Source organism: Acomys russatus, chromosome 21 (genome assembly GCF_903995435.1).
Source record: "Acomys russatus chromosome 21, mAcoRus1.1, whole genome shotgun sequence".
In the NCBI taxonomy this organism is placed as follows: Eukaryota; Metazoa; Chordata; class Mammalia; order Rodentia; family Muridae; genus Acomys; species Acomys russatus.
Genome location: NC_067157.1, coordinates 44,483,286 through 44,505,409, shown reverse-complemented (window position 1 = coordinate 44,505,409; position 22,124 = coordinate 44,483,286). Strand labels below are relative to the sequence as shown.

The 22,124-nt window shown below is 40.0% G+C and overlaps 1 protein-coding gene across 4 annotated transcripts in view; it reads right to left on the bottom strand.

The window, feature by feature from the left end:
• Positions 1–2,329: 2,329 nt before the first annotated feature.
• The window catches only part of Tab2 (TGF-beta activated kinase 1 (MAP3K7) binding protein 2), a 55,279-nt gene continuing 35,484 nt past the window's right edge, over positions 2,330–22,124 (bottom strand). For 2 of the 4 annotated variants that reach the window (XM_051164499.1, XM_051164498.1), the window contains 5 exons: positions 16,935–18,435; positions 8,478–8,638; positions 8,175–8,268; positions 7,076–7,156; positions 2,330–3,416 (listed from right to left, as the gene is read on the bottom strand). In XM_051164499.1, coding sequence (XP_051020456.1) covers positions 3,274–3,416; positions 7,076–7,156; positions 8,175–8,268; positions 8,478–8,638; positions 16,935–18,435 — 1,980 coding nt within the window. In that variant the 3' untranslated portion in view covers positions 2,330–3,273. The remainder of the gene's footprint in view (positions 3,417–7,075; positions 7,157–8,174; positions 8,269–8,477; positions 8,639–16,934; positions 18,436–22,124) is intronic. The other 2 variants (XM_051164500.1, XM_051164501.1) reach the window with 2 other exon arrangements.

The window sequence follows — 22,124 nt, the reverse complement described above, 5'->3', positions numbered from 1 at the left end:
ACTGCTGAGCCACCGCTCCAGCACCCAAATGCTGTTTTCTGGATGAGATTTTTCTTAGCTGCTTGTGTTTTCAGATGGAAGCAACAATTAAAAATGCAGCAGTACTGCCCAATCTTCAAGCAAAATAGATATAAAATTGTAGCTTCACACAAAACAGACTAAAAGGCTGGAGCCAGGGCTGCTGGTGAAGTGGCTTAGTGGGTAACAGTGCTTGCAACACAAGGCTAATGAACAAGCTCCATTTGCAGAAACCACTAAAGAACCAACTCCAGCAAGGCACTCTGCTGACCACATAAGGTGTGGCAGGAGCACACACAAACCCTCGCAGTTTGATCTTACGGATCTGAACACAGGGTCTCCAATAGGTGGCACTGTTTGAGGAGGTTTGGGTGGTTCAGCCTTGCTGGAGATGGGCCACTGGATGGGGGTGAGAGGTGGGTTTTGCTCTTTTGGGCTTCTGCCACCATGCCTGCCATGCTGGACTTGCCCTTCTGGAATATAAGCCAAAATAAATTCTCCTTAAGTGGCTTTTGGTCATGGTGTTTTATCACAGCAATAGAGAGTAATAATTACTAATAATAAGTCAAACAGAAACTGGGGGCCAAAGCATGTTCACTTGTAGAGGAATACATTTTCTAACAGGGACTTTTATGCTCATGGTAAGCAAACATTAATTCTGGGAACGGCCTCTAGTACAAATAGACTAATACTATTTTCAAGGGTAATTCAGCCAATTTCAACCTCACAGACTGGATATTCTTTTTTGCTGTTGTTTTTATTGAGACAGGGTTTGTCTGTGTTGCCCTGGCTGTCCTAGACTCACTTTGTAGACCAGGCTGGCTTTGAACTCACAGAGATCCTCCTGCCTTTGCTTGTTTCAAGCTCAGAGAAAGTTCTGGGTCTTAGTGCTTTGAAAGGCACAACTATGAGAGTTTTCTTCAAGAGAAGTAGGTACACTCAGCACTAGTGCACCATGGGGCTTAGCAGACATGAGCTGACTGACTCCCTAGGCCAAAGGGTCCAACAAGTCACTATTGTTTTGAACAATGGGGCAGAACTTGAGTTAAAAAGAACGAAGAACACTTTAGCAATACACCAAGAAAAGAAGGTGCTATCTGATTTCTTCCTCAGTTGCAATATGGTTGCTTTTATCTGTTAAAAAACAGCCTGGCAGCCAGACTTGGTGCACGCCTACAATCACAGGATTCAGAAGGCTGAGACAGGAGGATTGCAGTGAAATCCTACCTGCAAAAAGAAACCAGGCAGCCAATCAATCAAGACACTCAGAAGAAACCAGAAACTAGGCTGCAGAAGCCAACAAGTCCACAGAGGGGAGCTGGGAGCTCCTGAGGGGAGCCTAGAGAAGGCAGGCTGCCTTCTCCTGACCTCAGCTAACCATCAACGTAATGTTGGGTACAAATTGTCCCACAAACTTCAAAGACAAGCCACAAAATCCACATTAGAATATAAGTTTTTTAATTTTTATAAATAACTTATCTGTTACAAAGATAGTTTACCCAGCTAAATCACAAAACCATCAACTCAAGATATCCAAATTACGTTTTATTAATAAAACAAGTAAAAACTGCTTTACCAATCTTCACATAGAACTGCAGAGGAAGCTGAAAAACAAGGCCTACTTTTAAAACAAAATGCATCAAATATACGAGTTTTGGGGTCTGTTGCCTAGTGACCTATGATTGTCACATCTCTTTCCGTACTCATGGTGCAAAGCCTGGAAGCCAAGGCTTTGACCTTTGTATCACTCATCTGTAATAATCCTGTCTGTTTAAAACACAGCCACTTATGAACATTTACAGTGGGACAATCTATATTATTTCCTACTTTTGGCTATATTTTAGCACTTCCCTTAGCCCCATTCCAAGCACTGATTTCATAATTCTTTTTAAATGCATACTGTTTTTGATTTCATTTATATACATTCCTGATCATATGAATATTTATTTTCCTTACAAAAATATATCATCAAAATAAAGAGATGTCTGAGGTTGTGTCAGTGTTCAAGTCTGCTTATTTTTCTTTTTCCAGCTTTTCTTCAGTTGTCCTAAAGATGACCATGTTTCATGAATACACATGATTCTGTCACCCAGTCAGGTTTAGAAATGGGCTGTGCCAACAGTACAGCAAACTATACTTCTTCGCAAGAAGAAGAGGAAGAGGCTGTTGGAACTGCTGCTGTGGCTGCTTCTGAAACTGTGCTTTCCCAATAGGAACTTCCCATGAAGTTCTGTGGGACACCACGTGGATGGGACACGATGTCAGTGGGTTTAAATACTTTCTGATTTTTTTTTAAGCTGCTGTAGAAGACAAAATGACACGTTTAGCCACCCACTGCTCAAGTCAGTGTACAGCGTGACCTACCCACATGCCTGCAGCGCTCCTGCACTCACACGCAGCCCCTGCGTGTCTTCTCAGAGCGTCGGCACCCAAGGGGACAAAGGGCAAGAGGAGAGGAAGTTATTTTGTGCATAGTTTCACTTCATTAATGCTTAAAAAAGACCTTATGGCATTGCTTTTCTCAGGTAAGGCTTAAAAAGGAACATGATCGTGCTTCCTAAAGGGGAAAGAACATTAGTTAACAAAAGTCTATTATACTATACATGGAGAGATATAAGAAAATAATGAGGAACCACTTAAAGCAGGCGGGAGCTCTGTACAGTAGGAAAGGCGGGGAGCTCACTGCGGGTTGTACAGACAATGCACAGTGCTTTCCTTTTCATCATTAGACCCTAGATGCTGGCTTCACAGAGGCGTCTTCAGAGAAGACAAAAGACAAGGCCAAAAGTACCACAGATTGTGAAGTTTCCCATATCCACTGGCACTATGTGGCAGCAGAGTTTAAATAGTTGAACCTTGTTCCTTCTCTTTGTGTGTAGTGTTTCACCAAAAGCTTTAAAAACACAAAAAAGCTCTCATTCTATTCCTTCCTCCTGTCAAAATCAGTAGTGACACGAGGGAGAAGTCCTGGGAACACCAAGGCACTGAGAGAGTGAGAATGGTCCGCGGTGGGACACGGTGACACTGTACATGGTCAGGCAGTCCAGTCTCAGGTGAGCTTTCACGTGACGAGTTTCCACCGCCCATGACGTTAGACTGAGGTATCGTTAGCTCTGGGCTGACACTGAACACAGACATGACTGACTCATCACACCTTCAACTGGACCAACTCCTGTGTGGCAGTGAACACTTCCTCGATGGCAGGCAACCTTTTTGAACTTAGATGTGGTTTTAGAGGACACAGGGGCCTTTGGCTCAGAAATGCCGAGGCATCTCACACTGTTCACAGCGGATTAAGGCCGGGTGATTCAAAAAAGTACAGGCAGTGCAATTCCACTGAGCCCCCTCCTCATCCTCTGTGTCTTGAGTCTTTGGTGCTTTGATGGTGGACTTTTGATCTATAAGGAAGCAAAAGAAAAAAAAAATTTAAGAAGTTAAAAACAAAAACAAAAAGTCTATCAAATTACCGGTGACTCTACACAGCAGGAAAGTAGCTGGCAACCACTGAAGCAAAGGGCTGAACTGACGTGTGCTTTCTCTTGCCTCCTTTAACCTGCTGCTTCTCCTGAGGAAGACTGAGGGACATCATGTAGCAATACTTCTGTAGCCTAAGGTAGAACACAGCCTCGCATGTCCAACACAGAACAGAAGAAATGGTAGCTCCTTGTTAGCAGCCCCGAATGTCACTGTTGAATGACATACTGAGTGTAATTATGAATTTCATTTCCCATATTTAGGTTTTTAAAAAAAACTTGAAATGGAAGGTTCCACTAAATGTATGTTTTTTTTTTTAACCTACTAAAAAACCAAGTCTTTAATAATACAAAGAAAGCACAAAGAACTGTTCCCTCCCTGCAATTTGTTGTTTTTGAGACTCTGTCTCAAATGTAGCCCAGGCTGCCCTTAAATTGCAGCAATCCCCCTACCTTTATCCTCTGGGTGCTTGGATTAAGTGTGTGCCATGACACCTCTTTTTAAAGAACTAATTTGCAAGTATCTGTTTATACTTATGGCAATAACAAATGCTGAAAAAGTAAGCAAAAAAAAAAAAAATCATCACATTTTCTTGTTGTAGTTTTAAAAATCAGACATGGTATGGGAGAGCACTGAACCTGGTTTAAAACTGCAGGGAGCCTTCTGTACTGTGCTCAGAGCTCCTCTGCTACACAGCTCTCTAACTGCCATGGCCAAAAGTCACCACTCTCAACACTTGACAAGATGTTTTCACCTAGCAAGTTTTATTGTACTGCGCATTAGTGGTTTGTCTGCATGAATCTGCCTGAGGGTGATGGGTCACCTGGAGTTATAGACAACCGAATCCAGGCCGCCATGTTTCACAGGAAGTACCTTCCCCACTGATGCAGCTTGTATTTTATGCTTTAATCATGAATCAATGATTTTCACCAAATTCTACTGACAGGATAGGTTCTTCCTTCACTTTGTTTCTACTTGCTGTACTCCACCGACTAATCCAGCTATGTGGAACAGCTCTTGTATCTTACAGGTAAATTCCACTTGGTCATGGTGAATGGTCTTTCTATGTCGTTAATAGACACCAGCTTGGCATGGTGGCACATGCTGTAATCCCAGCACTTGGGAAAGCAGAGGCAAGTGGATTTTTGAGAATTGTCAGACCAGCCTGGTCCACAAAGCAAGTCTAGGACAGCCAGGGCTACATAGAGAGACCTTGTCTCCAAAAACCAAAAACCAAACCAAACCAAACAACCCACACACCTATGTTCATTGGTATCTGGCCTATAGCTTCCTGTTCTTGTAGAGCCTGCTCAGTTTTGGTCTCATCAAACATTTCCAAGTGTCCCTTTCAATTTTGGGCAAGAGAATGGTACCAATTCTTTGAATGTTTCACAGAATTTACTCAAAAAGCCATCTAATTCTCTTAACTGTCCAGAAGATACTGTCATTACTGACTTAGTCTCCCTGCTAGCAGGCTGGCATTTCTTCTTGATTCAGTTGGATAGGCTTTCTTGGAGTGTATTTATTAGAAGTTACTAGTTTGTAGACATAGAAATGTTCACAGTGGTCCCTTGTGACCCTTCTAGTTGAGGCTTCTGTTGTTATGACTTCTCTCTCAGTTTTTAACATGAATTTTCCTTTTCCTTAATCTGTCTAGCTAATGATATGTAATTTTAGCTTTTCAGATGTTTTAATTAATTTTCTGTTGTTTTTAAACTCTCAGTTTTATATTGTACCTTCATTATTAGTTTCCTTCTACAAACTTTGGGCCTACTTTCTTCTTCTAGGTCTCTGAGATGTATAGTTAGGTTGAGGTCTTTTTTTTTTTTTAAACATAGGTTTAATCTCTATTAATTTACTATCTGTATTGCTTTTGTTGCCTCTCACAGGTTCTGGTTATATTTGGTTTTTGTTTTCTTCTAGACACTGAAGTGTAAGAAGTGGGGTTCTAGATCAACCTTAGGTGTAGGCTTTGTGAGGTAGGCGCTCTACCAGTGAGCTGCACATGCCCAGATCATGTTCCAGATGCTTTAACCACTGATCTCCTCGAGGAGCCAGTGGATGTTGAAGAGTGTATTGCTTATTTCCCATGAAGTTTCTGGTTTCACAGGACCATGGTTCAAAGATAGTTGAAATGATTTTGATCTTAATTTTTACAGATACATTGCATGGGGAGATAGTTCTGTACATGCTGTGTCTTCCGACTTCATCATACATATAAAAATCACATTCTTTTTTTTTTTTTTCTTTCGTTCTTTTTTTGGTTTTTCCGAGATAGGGTTTTTTTGTGTAGCCTTGGCTATCCTAGACTCACTTTGTAGACCTGGAACTCACAGCAATCTGCCTGCCTCTGCCTCCCGAGTGCTGGGATTAAAGGAGTGCGCCACCATGCCCAGCCACATTCTTTGTTCTTAGAGGCAACTTTAGACTTAAAAAATACAGTTTGTCTGATTAATTATAGCCACTCATGACTTATATTAGTGCCACTTAAATAAAATACCATTTCGTATCTTTTCACCTTAGTTTTTGTGTCTTTATGTCTAAAATGAGTCTTTTGTAGGAAAAGCCTATTGTGGGATTCTGCTTATTAAAATTTACCTGTGTGCTCTATCAGCGATGGCAGGTTGACTGCACTTTCATGGGGGGCAATTACTACTAAGTGAAGACCAGCACCCCTAGTGTTATTTCTGGTTCTTCCAGCCTTTCTGATTTCTTTTGTTATCTGATGATTCTTTTCAGTTGTTTACTCTGACTGTTTTTAGCCATTTGTGTGCTTGTTTATACTATCCCCCGTCTGTGGCTGTATGAGCATTGCTCAGTTACATCTTTCTATTTTAAGTTGGCTGACAGCTTCAGTTCAACTGCATGCAGAAAGAGCACACTTTCACCAACTCCACCTGGCCACATGCTGTGTTCTTACAGCCAAAATTTGCTTTCTTAATATTGTATGTTTATTTAAAAATTCTTTATTTTACTTCTCTTAGGGCTAAAAGCAAATTATGCTTGATTAATGACTGACAGTGTTGTAGTGATCTAAATGTGCCGACACATGTTCCTTAAGGAAGTCAGGTTTATGGACAGGATTTCATTACACATATTTAATGTCTGGCTCAAACACACAGACTTATTGAACACGTCTTAGCTTGTTCTGTGACTGTCAATGCTGTAAAATGTTACTAGATAATAGTTTTTGAAATTCAGCTGGAATTCAGTCTATATTACTTAGAGTTATACAGAACAAAAAACCTGAATTTCTAAGGTGCCTTCCTTATCATTGTTTAAAAAATTAAAGAAAACCTTTATACTCTGTTTTAAACCCAAACTTTCTGTTTTGGGAGTACATAGTGGCCACTAAGGCCTCAAACATTACTCTTAAGAAGTTAAATACATTACATCTTTACATCCTCCCCAAGCCCCAGAATGTAATATAAAAATAAGCAAACATCTTCCTAACAAATTTACACAGAATGCCAAAGTTGGAAGCACTTCTAAAGTGGAAGGTTGAAAAAAAAAAAAAATAAAAATTTTCTAAGGTTTTGCTTTCCAAAATGTAACAATTTTCACACTCAATGGACACACTGACCTTTGGGTTTTGGTGGCACAGGGCCTACAAATCCAATATTGTCATAAAAGTTATGAATAGCGCTGGGGTTAAAATGTGGTCCTGAAATATATAAAAAGTAAATATATCAATATTTAAAGCTCAAAAATACTTAATTTATTTTTAAAGCAAGCATTTCTTTCTAAAAATAAACAGAAGAAATGCTTTAAATAATACCCTCTTAATTTCAAATTATATGTAAGATTTCAAAAACATATCTCAAAATATAAGTATAAGATAGTACTCATAAACAGAGGCAAGTGGTAAACTGGGAAGAAGTGAAACTGATGCTCATGAGAAAGAATCAGAAGCCAAGCCCTGGTTCTATGTGACAAGCTAGAATGACAGCTTACTGGCATTTTAACATCAATTTAAGAAAAATCCATCATCTTTCTGTTTAATGGATGCTGGATTACACATAGAAATGTGACTCAAGAGTCCTTTGTTAAGTTTCCTTTGTCTCATTTTTAAGTTTTATATATTTCTATTTCTTCCCCAACTTCAGAATTAGGTTTCAGTGATGAAATTTTATGCATGTTTTCTATGGACTGAATTAAGTCTAAGTACTTTTTACTACAATAAGAAATTATTGCTAGTTACTAATTGCGCAAAAAAAGTCCCAAGCCCTGTCCCTGTCCACAGAGCACAGCTGTACTCATGTCGTTTTCTACTGTAGCAATCAAGGCAGTGCCAGAGAGGATGACACACAGTTCTTGAAAGGCAGAAGGAAAAGGGCAGAGTTACACCAACACATCCATTAATAATAACAGTTAACAGGTTCTATACACACAGAAGCCAGACCTTTGACCGTGCAGCTAGATACACAACCACTGTCCTCCCTTACCACAGGGCTCAGCAGAAGCTACAGCAGATCCAAAGGCTACTTACTGAATGGATCTGTTTCTTGAACCAACTACATACTTATGGGGGAAGGGTGGCTAAAAAGCCAGTTGTTCTTGGGTGCTACTTGGCTCCAAAGCTGAACATCTGAGACAGTGACAGGTAAGTCTGTTCTCAGCCACAGGACAAGAGTTGGCAGATCAAGTCAATGAGTTTCAGCTGAGTACGCACTGAACTTTACCTCGGGCTTGAAAAAGATCAATTTCTTTGGTTAAGCAGTCAATGTCAATCTGGAGTTGTCTATTACAACTTCTTAACTGCTGCATTTCTTCGAGCTGAAAAATAATTCCATGTAAAAAAGGTTTGTATTGGATTCTCATGTCATCAGTTAAGAAAGAATGGAGTTTGGCAGGGGGAGGGTAAGGACAGAAAAACAAGTATGACTTAAGAGCATTTGCAGAAAACTAGAGCAAGCTTTACACTATGGCAGACAGCCTGCTCTCCTGGTTAAGCTCAGAGGTCACAGCAGTTGCATAAGACTTACTGAAGGTATTTGGGATATGGAATTTGATCTCTTCAGGCGCCTTCGAGTTAGATTATTTTCCATCTCATTGACCTCAGATTTGAGTTTATCCAGCTTTTTCTTCTGCATCTCGAGCTCTCTTTGAAGCCGTTCCATCCTGGCCTTCTGGTGCACCAGCAGAGCTGCAACGTGAACATAAGTGTGAGGACCCACCCACTCTAGCAGCTAACCCTTAAGCAGACATGCATTTCTGTGACAGTCTGCTAAGAACTCCAGAGCTACATTAAAGCAAAGTATTGCTAAACACTTAAAATGTAAAAAAAACACTACCCTGGAAAACTGTTAGTTACTTAAGCAAATACTGTCCACTTCAAGATTTCTATGGTCGGGTTAAGCCTCCATTACTGCTGAAGGCAGTGTCTGCAGCCTACCCCTTTTAGAGGGTTCTAGTATACTATGCTAACCTACTAAGTGTTTGCTAGGGCATCTCTTAGTCTTGGGAATGACAAGTCTTTCCTCTAGTGTGACACACTGGTCACACGAGATATTCTTTTTTTTTTTTTTTTTTTTTTAAAGATTTTATTTTATTATGTATACAGTGCTCCATCTACATGTACATCTGCGGGTCAGAAAAGAACACTAGATCACATTACAGATGGTTGTGAGCTACCATGTGGTTGCTGGGAACTGAACTCAGGCTCCCTGGAGGAGCAGTCGGTACTCTTAACCTCCGAGCCATCTCTCTAGCCGCACGCATGAGATATTCTACCATGACAACTGTACAGACGTCTCCTAGGGGATAAAGAACGGGGTGAGTACATTTGATGCATGTAACAAACAAGACCGACTTCAAGCCACATGAATATTAACCAACTGTTCAAACTGTAAATTAAAAACTATCATTTACATAAACAAATACTTTACTTTCTCATTCTCAGAATACATTTTGTGAAACTGCTTTAGCAGGATTTCTAAAAGAAGCAATAAATCTTGTATCATAAATGCTGAACTACCTGAGAAAGCTTATCAAACTATCAACCTTGGTGAATCCCCTGGAGCCAGCCCTGTGACACAGGATCCTTATCTTTTGGGACATTGGATTGGAAGGACATCTTGGGATGATGCTACCCAGAGAATAGGCTGATGTGAGAACGTACCTTAAGCCTGCAGTATTAGTGCCTCTTACATGTTGGAATGTTTAGACACACAGACACTTAACCACTGAATTACAACTATCTGAAGTGTCCAGTACAGTGACATGCTATACAGGCTTGCATCTTATAGTTAGTAGGTTTACCAGCGTCCGGGTATGCAGCAGCATTACCATACAGACCTGGGCACTCCATGGTAACCCGTATGGTGAGTGGACTGGGTACCTGGCACATTTTTCAGACTGTATCACTTGGTAAATGTTGTTTGTTCATTTAAAAGGGAATTCCAGGGGCAGACAGAGAGTGTGGAGAAAAGACAAAATTTGAAGGATTCTGGTTAAAAATTTCCTGAAACTGAAGAAAATAAAAATATAATTCTAGGAGATAATGGAACAATTTGTTCACCTAACCAAATCATCAGAGTACAGATGAATAAGCACGCTTTCAAGGCTGGAAGAATTTTTCAATCACGGGTAACTGCTAAAATAAATTTTTTCTGAAATAATTTTTTAAAGAAAACAAACAAACAAACAAACAAACAAAAACCCCTAAATGTAAAAGGATGGAATGTGATAAAAAAAAAAAAACTATCAAGAACTGATTATATGTGTGTGTGTGTATATACACAACTATGGTGACTGTGTGAGAATGGCAGAAATTATTATAAAAGAAAAGTGAAACTAAAATACTAGAAAATAAAAGAGTTGGGAGCACAAACTCTGAGAAGCATGTCATGGTCTTGGAAAGAAGGCTCCAAGGCCATCTTCTCTTGTGTTTTCCTTTAAGGGCTATGCTTAAGTCTATGCGGAACCATTCTTAAATGCCAAATGAAGGGGCACCTTCTAAATGAAATACTCAGTTTCTAAATTAAAATAACAAAAAGAAAAATAAAGAACATGTGCTTAAACCTAGTAGGCAAGAAAGGACACAAAAGATATAGAAAACAAAAATCTCAACTGTTATTAGTGACCACAATAAACGTAATCTTAAATAAATGTACTCACTGAGATAGAGACAAGCAAAGAAGATTTTAAAAATATTTGTCTTATTTTATAGGTATGACTGTTTTGTCTGCGTGTATGTGCATTCCCCTGGAGCTGGAGTTACAAATGGCTGTGAGTATCTGTGTGGGTGTTGGTAACTGGAGCCAAGTCCTCTAAGATCACTGCTGAACAGTCTCTCCACAACATCGACTCCTAAAATTCAGATGTATGCAGCTTATGGGGAGACATTTCACTCATCCATTGTTTTAATAAGCTGAGAAGTTGCTACCTTATAGGCAGCTTATGAACAGAATGAGCGCCTTCCTGCCCGAGGTGTTTACAGTGACGGGGGACTAGGGCACAACAGGTCTCTGAAAAAGAGTGGGAAGGCCATAGGACATATTTAGCTGCCTTTAAGTCCTCTTTCTGTCAAAATCAAATAATGGATAAAAGCAATTTGAGCACACGTTCCCTTCTGCTGCTACGACAATCACACTGGCCGGCCAGTCACCAGGGCCTTCCCAACAGTGTCTCTAGGGAGAGCTGCCTTGCCTCAACCTCTGCCAGCTTCTGATGGACATGAGTATTTCTTCATTTTATTAAAAATGATAAAGACACTTCAAGTTCTAGACAGGGTTAGTTTTAATAATTTTAGGTACTTTAAATAACACCTAATTCTACCAGAAACATAAAACTCAAAACTAATCGAAGAGAACGCACTTCTTAAAGATCAGCCATTTAAAATGTCCCACACATTGATAAAGATCTCGGAATTATTATTTTTGAAAATATTTTTATCACTAAACTGTGGAGGGTACTGATTTCTCAAGTCTTAAATTTATGATTTAATGTGCCTAAATTAGATATATGACTAAGGCATACTCAAGCTAGAATGTAGAAAGTACAACGTCAGCTTTTAAAATAAATCTAAATTCTTTTGGACTTCAATTATTGGCAGCAGAGACTGATTCTGTTTTATACATTGCTGTATTACCACTAGACATTTATTTGGTAAGTGAATCACAAAAGAATCAAAGATGGTAGCTTTTTAAAGCATTCTGTTTTCATCTGTTTTGCCATTTTTAAGGCTAGCTGAAATCAGATCTTGCAGCATGGCCTGTAATCTGAAGAACAGACACAACAAGAAACCACTGAGACAGTGCGGAGGCCCCGCGCATGCACATCCTGTCCAGTCAGGACTAGCACTAGCTAGTCATTTCCAGTCTTTTAACACAGCTGGCGGGGCCTCTGCTAGGCACTGACTGACTTGTTGCCATTATTTGAACATAACCAGGACTCTGCACTGAGGCACAGATGCCATCTAACGCTTACATTAGGATGCTTACAGCATAGAGAAATCTCTCCTTTAAAATGAGACACAGCAGTAGGCTTCAGACATGAGAAAATGTCATGAGGCCAGCTCACTGTGGTGACAAGGAGTATCATTGCAGCTAAAGGGAAACACAGCAGAAGGCTTCTGCTCTGCTGTCTGCTGTTCCACGTTGTGGGATGACAGGGAAAGGTTTTGTAACTATGACATGAACACCACAAACTAGAAGGGGTAAAGACCAGCAAATCTGAATACACAAAAGTAAAGCATTTAAATGAACACAGTCACAGTCACTGCAAATTAGAAGAAAGTACACCAAGTCCCTTAAAAACAGGCATGTTCCCAAAGACACTCATCCTCCCTCATAGACAAGTTAAAACAAAATCCACACAATACATTTTAATGTGACAGAACAAGGAAGCGTTTCCTTTCCAATCATTTAGTCACTTGGTAGAAGGGGGAAGAAAGTTCTTGTAAACACTGTCAAACTGCTCTCTGCTCATAAATGGGGTACAGAGACTAGCACAATAAGTCTAGGATGCTTCACATAGACGCCGGCCACATTACTGTGCCATCACATGGTGCGATAGCAAACTGCATTTTACTTAGAGCTGGGTGTGGCTATGGGATCTGCGTTACCCAAAGAACTCTCCCCAGCAGAAGTTAGGGGCTTGGCTGATTTTCTAGTATTTCTCTAGTCATGGAGCAGAGGTGGAACTTTTTCATACTTGTTCTTCGGTAGAGATGATGCAGACCAGAGCCCACCAGCTAATATGTAATGACATTTTATGGAGATGGGGCAGGAAGAGCATGAATTCAAAACTTATGTGGGTATTATAGAGAAAGGTCCTATTTTGAAAGAAAAGTGTTTATATATATACATAAGCACACCCTATATATAATTTAAATAGGGTTTGCATTATTTGTGATAAAATCTCGTATCATATAAATACTACATAAAAAGCTGTTATACTGTATTGTTTAGTAAGAAAAAGTTTGTATTTCTGCAGTATGATGTAATCCTGACAGGTCCAATTTACCAACCTGTAGTTAGATGTGATCATTTAACCCTCCATGTGTTTACAAATAACCATATGTATGTAGTATATACCAAAATGTACTTATGTGTGTATATATAGGCATGCATGCATACTTATGAGTGAATATAAAAAGAAAAATGTTTATACAGATTGTATTTAACAGTTAAATTGTTAGAGGTGGAGATATATTTACTCTATTTTTTGTCAGATCTTTAATGATTTGCATATTACTTCCATAGTACTTTTAAAATATTATTTTTCTTTTTGGTTTTTCCAGACAGGGTTTCTCTGTGTAGCCATGGCTGTCCTGGAACTCACTGTGTAGATCAGGCTGGCCTTGAACTCACAGATATCTACCTGCCTCTGCCTCCAGAGTACTGGGATTAAAGGTGTGTGCCACCCCCGCCCAGCAAGGTATTAGTTTTAAGAGAAGCTTGCTAAGCAGAGCTCTCCACAGATGGGGCATGCTGCTTCAGAAGGTGGCTACAGAATGGACCTGCACATGCTGTGGCTCCTGCATGACCGTGCTGAGTGGGTAAGTGGACTAGTAGCCCTGGGTATAGAGTTCTGTACCACTTAAGGAATCTCTTAAACTCTAAGAGGGACACCAAACAGGAATAGGAGGAGCTGACAGGTAGACTCACTAAAACAAACAAACAAACAAACAAACAAACAAAAAACAAAGCAAAAAAAGAACCCAAAAAAACAAATCATAAGCAGTTTGATGGCAATTTGTAATTATTGAGATAATTACTTAATAACATGATTACATAATAACATAAAAGAAAGTTCTATGGAGGGTACTTCATAAAAATAAATCAAGTACCAATTTAAAACTATAACTAATTTAAATTATATTTTCTTTAAAAAGTCATCGAATTTGTATCATAACCAGAATTGTTAACTCTCAAGCAGGAGTGCTGTGATTTGTAAGGAAGGACTGTTGAAAAATGATAAGGAACGAGAAACACAAAACTCAATAAACTTATTTTCAACTCATAATTTCTTTAACTTGAATTTCTATTTTAGGTTCAAAGTTAAGGCCTTCGCTAAAAAAAAAAACAAAAGAAAACAAAACAAAAAAACCAAAACAAACAAACAAACCCCAAAGCTTTTGTTAATACTAATAGGCTGATAGAATCATAAGCATAACTAGACAAGACTAAAGTAGTATTAAAATACAATTTTATGTATATAAGTTTTTAAACAACAACGTTTGTCATTTAAATTACTCTTAGGTTGCTGGAGGAGAGGCTGAGAAACCCTTTGGCAGCTGTGCTAGTTGCTGAGCCTTGGCTTCATAACACTCAGTATGTATCTTTCTTCCCCCGAGGCAGGGGTCTGAATGAGGAGTGTTTTCCTCTGTATTAGAGCCAGTCACTATGGAGGAGGAGGAGGAGACAGCTCCTCTACTTTTCAACAGCTTCCTCTCTGGTGGTCTTGATCAAGGGGAAAGAGGAATTAGCTTATAGCTCAGTGGGTTCTCAGGAACATCAAACAGTAGGAACATCAAGTACAGAGGCCCAAGGGTATCTTTCTTCAATGTTTAGGGGAACCTACAAAGGCCAGAGGAAGTAAAGGTAGTGACTGAGAGAAAAAAGCAGGGCCAGCCAGATGGGTCAGTGGGCAAAGCGCTTGACATTGGTAACTTGATAACCCAGATTGATTCCCCAAACCACGTAAAGGTCAAAGGAGAAAACTGACTTCAAGTGAGTCCTCTGGCCTTCATTCAAATGCTGCAGCACATGCACTCCTACCCACATATGCATGCACATAAGCACACATGTGAACATAAACACACACAACTACACATAGGTAAAAAAGGAAAAATATTAAAAACAAAGAAGCCAAAAAGTAGGTGAGAAGGGATGGCAGGCACGTAAGGTTTGAGAGCTTTTACTGTCAACAGACAACTGTCAAACTGCGCAGTGACGGGACCTGACGCAGCTTTGAACAGCATCGCCCAGGCTGCTGGGCTGCAAGCATCACAAGGAGGCGAGGGTGAGGGCTGGGTGCTGCCACCACCACACTCATCTGAAAGGTGGTGGCAGTTAGATGAAAACAGGAACTATGTGGGTAGGAAGACAGGATTCTGGATATCCTTGGAAGGATAGGTGATAGGACTTTCAGTCAAATAAGATGTGAATGTGAAATAAAGGCGCCAACGATGTTTCCAAGGTTTATTTATTCTCATTATTAGAAAATTAAAAAAATAAAAATAAAATAAAATTCAACTGTTAGTAACTGACTAAGGGAAGAATAAACTGATGCCAAAGTCAGAGGTTGTTTTAAGACTCACTAAATTTGGGAAACCCACCAAACATTCCAATGCAGGGCTATTGTGCAGATAAGGTGCCTTGAACTCAGGGAAGAAATCTGGCTTAGAGTTACTAGCATGGGGTCGTGAGTATAAATAGGGTTACTTAAAATCAGGAGGCAGAGAGGGGCATGGTGGCAGAGGCCCACAACCTCAGCACTTGGGAACTGAGGCAGGAGGATTTTGTCTTGGGCAGAGCAGGACTACATAGGACTATCTTGTTTAAATAAATAACAAAAATTAAGAGACCAAATGAGATCACTCCAAGAACAAACAGATAGAAAAGAGGTTAAGAGTTGTATTAATAGTAAGCCAGGGGACTCTGATCTCACTAGGACCAAAGAAGTAGAGAGCAGAGAGGCGAGCCAGAGACAGTAAGAACTGCACAGGCTAAAAACAGTGGGACACTAGAAGTGAAATGAAGTGTGCCATGGAGAAGAGGGTGGCTCATCTCCAGAGAAGGAAGATGAAGGCTCAAAGATGACTACTGAGTGTGTGACAATGTATCGCCAGAGACCTTTCCTGCTTTTGGGTGACTACACTGGGGGAAAAACTTGATTGTAGTAGATTCTATAAAGAATGGGGAATAAAAAAATATGGAGGAAGTATATTTAAGGAACATTTTGTTTTCTTAAGTTAAATATAAACAAATATTTATAATGTCCTGTTAAAGGTGAATGCCTTCTTTATTTTACCTATCATAGTGTATCTTCATAAAAACTTTGCTCTATATTTAAGAATTAGCCATTCTGCCAGGAGACAGAACAAGACTGATGGAAGAGGAACTTAGTGTTGGTGGGAAAGTTAGTATCTACAGCAACGAGGCATTGCTCAAAGTAAAACAGTTTGTCCCAGGCATTGGGATGGTATCGATTCTGCTGTAATGTCTAGCACAAACAGAATCACCCACAGTCACCTACAATACTCACATGCATCAGCTCACTCTATCAAGACTGCTAACTGTGTAAGTTTAAGCTGAGCCACGGGCACCTGATATTTTGAAATCTCTTATAGAGAATCATGGAATTGGAAAACACTACACCCTAACTTGGATGAAGAGTCACTTAGTACATATTAGTTTAAAATAAGACTAACGAGTCCGATTCCTCTATGAAATGTAGTCATAAAGCCAGTGTATGAGAAAAGGATTATGGGGCTGGAGAGATGGCTCTGCAGGTGAGAGCACTTATGAAGTCTTGCAGTGGACCTGGGGTCAGTCATCCACATGATGGCTCACACCCATTCTTAACTCCAGTTCCAGGGGATATGACGACCTCTTCTGACCTCTGTGGGCACCAGCCAAGTGCATGGTACACAAACATACAGGCAGGTAAAACACTATTCATACATATAAAACAAAAGAAATTTAAAAATTATCTAAAAACAAACAAGCTAAAGTTGATTCTGAAGAGCTATTAACTACAAATCTCTACAATTTTGACCATAAAATTTAAATTAAAATTCACAAGAATACTTTCAAATATTAAGATAATATTATTTGGGACATCTGAAGATGGAAGTTGGGCCAGGGATATACTAGCGTCAAGTGGAAGAATGCAAGGCCAGAACTGTAAAACAAGTAAGACAGAACAGAAGGCATGCAGGTACCCATTCTGTTGTGAAGTCTCACATTCCTGTCCTTTACCATTAGCATTACCTTGCGTGTAGGCAGCATCATCAGATCCCATACTCAGTTTCCGCGCTTCGCTTATTCTATCCACATGTGCTAAAGTGGGGTCCGTAAGGTGTTGGATATTCTCTGTTTCTACATAATGGTCAGGATGATTTAGAAGATTTGTAAGTTCAAAGGTAGGGGAGACCACCCCTGGGGAAACTGCAGGGGGCTTATTGGGAGAAACTGTAATTTTGAAAGTATACTTTGTGTTGGGCTGAGTGACCACCACTCGAGGAGATGTTGCAGAGTTCCCACCTAGTACTCGGCTTTTGGGAGGGTGGTGATGGATAAAGGCAGGGCCCATGCTCACTTGGCCAGACATGTTCCTGGAGGCTGCAGATGCCCCCGAGTTGGTGGATATGAAGAGTGTAGGTTGATTCCGCATGCCCTGCTCATCTCCTGTGGTGGCATTGGCTGAAATATAGACCTTGGGTTGACTACGTGAGATCATCTCATCAGTACTTGGAGGACTGGCAGCTATGTAAACAGTGGGCTGATTTCTATTTAAGGTCTGGCTGTTGACCAACGAGGAAGTGCTGGCAGTTCGAGGTCCAGAAGAACGTAATTTCGAAGAACTGTTTCTTTGTGGGGGTTCAAGTTTGATTTCTATCTGGTTTTTTCGAGGTCCTGTTGAAATATTCTGAATGTTATATTGGCCATGAGCAGAAGACTGAGAGCTACCAGACGAATGGACTGTTGGCGGTTGTGGAGTAGTTGGCGAACTGATAGGCATGTAGACATGAGAGGTCTGGTGGCCCTGCTGATTCGGCTGTTGGGTTGAGGTATGTGGCAAAGGATTGGACGCAGGGTAAGTAGTCCAAGGACCAGGCTGGGAAGGTTGATAGGTTTGCTGAGGGTTCATGGGATTAAACTGAGATACCCAGCCAGAATGCTGTTGTGTCTGCCGAGCTGTACCACTAGGAGTTGTAATATAAGGCCTAATATAGATAGAATTTCCCTGTGGACTGTTAAGCACAGGCGGAGGTACACCATGTATGTGCAAAGATGTAGGAGCACTACGGCCAGTCTGTATGTTTGGGGCTAAAGTCACCATAATAGGATTGAACCTTGGAGTTTGCTGAGAGAGGTTTGATGTCCCTTTGCTGCCTAGGTGAAATCCAAGATGTGGGGTTGAATTTGAAGCGCCAGGTGTACTGGGCATTCCAAAAACATTAAAGCCTTGAGGAACTTGAGCTGGTGCTGTCTGTGGCTCCTGCTGAAACAGTTCGTTGTTGGACTGCCCACCTTGAAGCTGTCCATCACTAACGCTGTGTGTTAAAGCCCTACTTCCATTCACTCTGCTTCCTTCTCTTCCATGGTGGTACACATTCTGTGACTGCAAGTCCAAGTTGAGAGAAGTCATGTGATTGCGTAGACCAGAAATTCCAGACTCATCTGAAAAATTCAGGTCTCCTTCACCATAAAGATACCTTGTACTCTCCTGAGAGAGAACAGCACAGCAGGCATCCAGGTTATTATTGTTCTGGAGAGTAAAACAAGAACAGGTCAGTCTTAGTCATGAGAAGTGAGCACACAACTATCATTACCTCAGCAATACTATACAACTAACACACCATCACAAGAGACTTAGAGCTTTTGATTTGAGAACAATTTTATGTATATGCTTGAGTTATTAATTCTCACTATTAGTATAATGGAAAAACTTACAGTAACACATAAATGCAAACCAAAACATTGTCTAAGAAGATACTTAGTAAAATGGACTCGTTCAAAGTGCAGCCTATAAGATCAAAAACTCAAGTGACATGACAGCACATGCTGGCAAGGATATGGAAAACGGGGAACACGCCTTCATTGCTGGTGGGAATGCAAACTTGTACAACCACTTTGGAAATCTATCTGTTGCTATCTCAGAAAAATGGGAATAGGGCTTCCTCAAGACCCAGCTATTCCACTCCTTGGAATATACCCAGAAGATGCTCCAGCATACAACAGGGACATATATGCTCAACCATGTTCATAGCAGCCTTATCATAATAGCCAGAACATGGAAACAGCCTAAGTGTCCCTCAGTTGAAGAATGGATAAAGAAACTGTGGTACATTTACATTAGGGAATACTACTCAGCTATTAAAAACAAGGAAATCCTGAAATTTGTGGACAAATGGACTGAACTAGAAATGATCATACTGAGTGAGTTAACCCACAAGCAGAAAGACTCACATGGTATATACTCACTTATAACTGGACACTAGCCCAAGAGGCATGTCCCATGAAAGTCTACACTTACCAGGAGTCTGGGATAATTATGAGGATATCCTTTGGGACTCTAGGTGAGAGAAGTATGGGAGAATGGGGAAATAGAAGGATCCAGAGGGTCCTAGAAACCTATAAAAAGAAGATCATGATGGGTGGATCTGGGCCCAGGGGTTCTGCTCAAACTACTGCACCAACCAAGGACAATACATGCAACAAACATTAATCTGCTTCTCAGATCTAGCCAATGGATAAAACATTCTCCACAGTTGAGTGGAGAGCGAGGACTGACTCGGACATGAACTCTGGTGCTCCATATTTGACCACTTCCCCGTGGTAGGGAGGCCTGGTGGCACTCAGAGAAAGGATAAGCAGGCTACCAAGATGAGACTTGATAACCTATGACCAATCGGGGAGGAGGTCTCCCTCAGTCACAGACCTAGGGGAGGGGAATAGGGTGAAAGCAAGAGGGAGGGAGGAATGGGAGGATACAAGGGATGGGATAACAATTGAGATGTATTCTGAATAAATTAATTAAAAAAAAACCCAAAGTGCAGTCTAACGGAAAAATACAAATCTGATATTAACAAAGTAATCAACTTAAGAATATAATGAGGTTTAATTAAATTTCTTTTGAAAGTGAAACGATAAAATGCAAAGTTCCTCAAACTACCTAGAAAATAAGTCAGTATTTATACAGTCAACTGTTACTCAAATTCTTTTAAACTAAAGACCACTTAATTTTTAGTGCTTAAACTTTTAAAAAACCTAGTAACAAGTCATCTCAACTATACCTCCTTTATAAAACATTCATCTACAGATGACAAAAACAAAGTAGCCACCAAAATCACCGAGTCCATGTCTCTGCCTCCAACAGAGCACCACAAACACCCACTCCAGAGAACAAGACAGAAAAAGCAAAACTCCAAACAAAGCATTTGTAAATACAGTCCCACATCATTGGTCATAAATCACCCACAAAAATACTTATTGGACATCAACCATGTATGCAGCAATCTTTGAGCCTGGGAAGACTTGATGACAAATAAAACTGAGCTTTCCCCTGTAACTCAACCAGGTAGACAGTTTTAGAAAACAGCAGTAGTCAGTTCTCTAAGGCCTATACCTCTCCAGCCAAGGATAGTTAGCTAGGTTTATAATACCTCAGCTAAACTCTCAGTATTTATACAAAGCTACAGGTAGGTGTAGCTCTCACCTCTCATCAAAGCAGCTTCTTTCTGCAACAGACAGAGACCACTACAGAAATCTACTACTGGTCAAAAGGCAGAGAACAACCATCTGTGTGTGGGGTGCCCAGTATCAACTGGTACATTTACAACATAACTCCTTCACCATGGAAGAAGGGATGATGAGACCGTTAAGAGTCAGAGGATCAGGATGCCTGCTGTGAGACAGTATCTTCTAGCCTGACAAGGAGCTACGCCCATGAAACCATAACAATATGGCTGCCTTAATCAGATCTGCACGACGACCAAGTCATCAACATGCCAGTGTGGACGGACGGGGAAGCTCCATAAGTCTAGATAGTACTTTCAATATCAAGCCTGTGAAATTTGTTAAAGAACCTACATTACTTTCCTATTAGTTTTTCAATGACTCTCTGAATACCGTTAGTATGGCTTTATTTCCTACAAAGTTCTACCTTCTATTTGATTTGAAAAGTTAGACTTGGGTTCTAAGGGAAGACTTATCCCTCTCCTCCATCTCTGCTCCTTCCCTCCTTCTTCAAACTCTGACTCCCAGTCTCCTATTATTCACCAAATATTATTTTTTATGCTAGTTGGTTTTTGTCAACTTGACACAAACCTGGACATATCTGGGGAGGGAACTGGGCCCATCAGATTGGCCTATAGGCAAGTTGATAGGGCATTTTCTTGCCTGATGACTGACGTTGGAGGGTACCAGCCTTGGGCAGGTGGTCACAGGTGTTTAAGAAAGCAAACTGAGTAAGCCAGTTCGCAACCCTCCTCCATGGCTTCTGCTTCAGTTCCTGCCTAGAGTTCCTCCTTTGAGTTCATTCCCTCAGTGATGGACTGTGACAGACCTACAAGCGTAAAATGATATTAAACCCTCTTCTCCCAAGCTGCTTTTGGTTATGGTCTTTATCAAAACAATAGAAGCCCAAGACACTTCCCTTTTCTCACCTTTCATTTTTCTGATACATTCTATACTGATAAATGTGAACTACTGACTTATTATTCACCAAATATTTATAATGGCGAACTTCCATTACTGTTACTCTTATTAGAACTGAGCCATGCATTTACCTCAATTATACTTTTATTTTAATTCTCATCAAACAGTTAAAAAAAAAAAAAAAAAAGGTAAAAATGAGGGTTAAAGATGTTACTGTTACCTGAACTCAAGCCTGCTTATTCCATTATATAAAAGAAACAAGTTTGGAGAGAATTTCATGTACCTGAGGATAACTATAGTGGAGAGTATTTCATAAGACATCAGGCTATAGAGTAAGCTGGGATTCCAGACTATAGACTATAGACCAGTGTACTATAGTCAAGACACCCAAAATTCATCTTGAAGAACATGAAAAACAAATTTTAAGAAGGCAAATATATAGCAATCTGTATTTATAGTTGATCTTAGCCAAAAGGCCAAGAAAGAGTAATATCTTTATTTAGAAAGGAAGACAAGAGATTTAAACTAGGCTAAGGCTCAAGGCAATTACAAGTACAGATAAGAGATGATAAGGATGTGGAAAAATATATGTAATCCCTATAAAATATACTTGATAAAAACTTCATAATTATCAAATTTTAAAAATAACCTGTCAAAATTTGAAGGCTCCCCAGAATACTTTTTGTTAGAAAGATTTCCAGGTTAAATATGGAAATGGCCAGCTAGAACTATCACTAAATATTTAGTAATATTTTGAATTATGGATTTCTAGAATTTTCTATACTAAGAACAATGTAG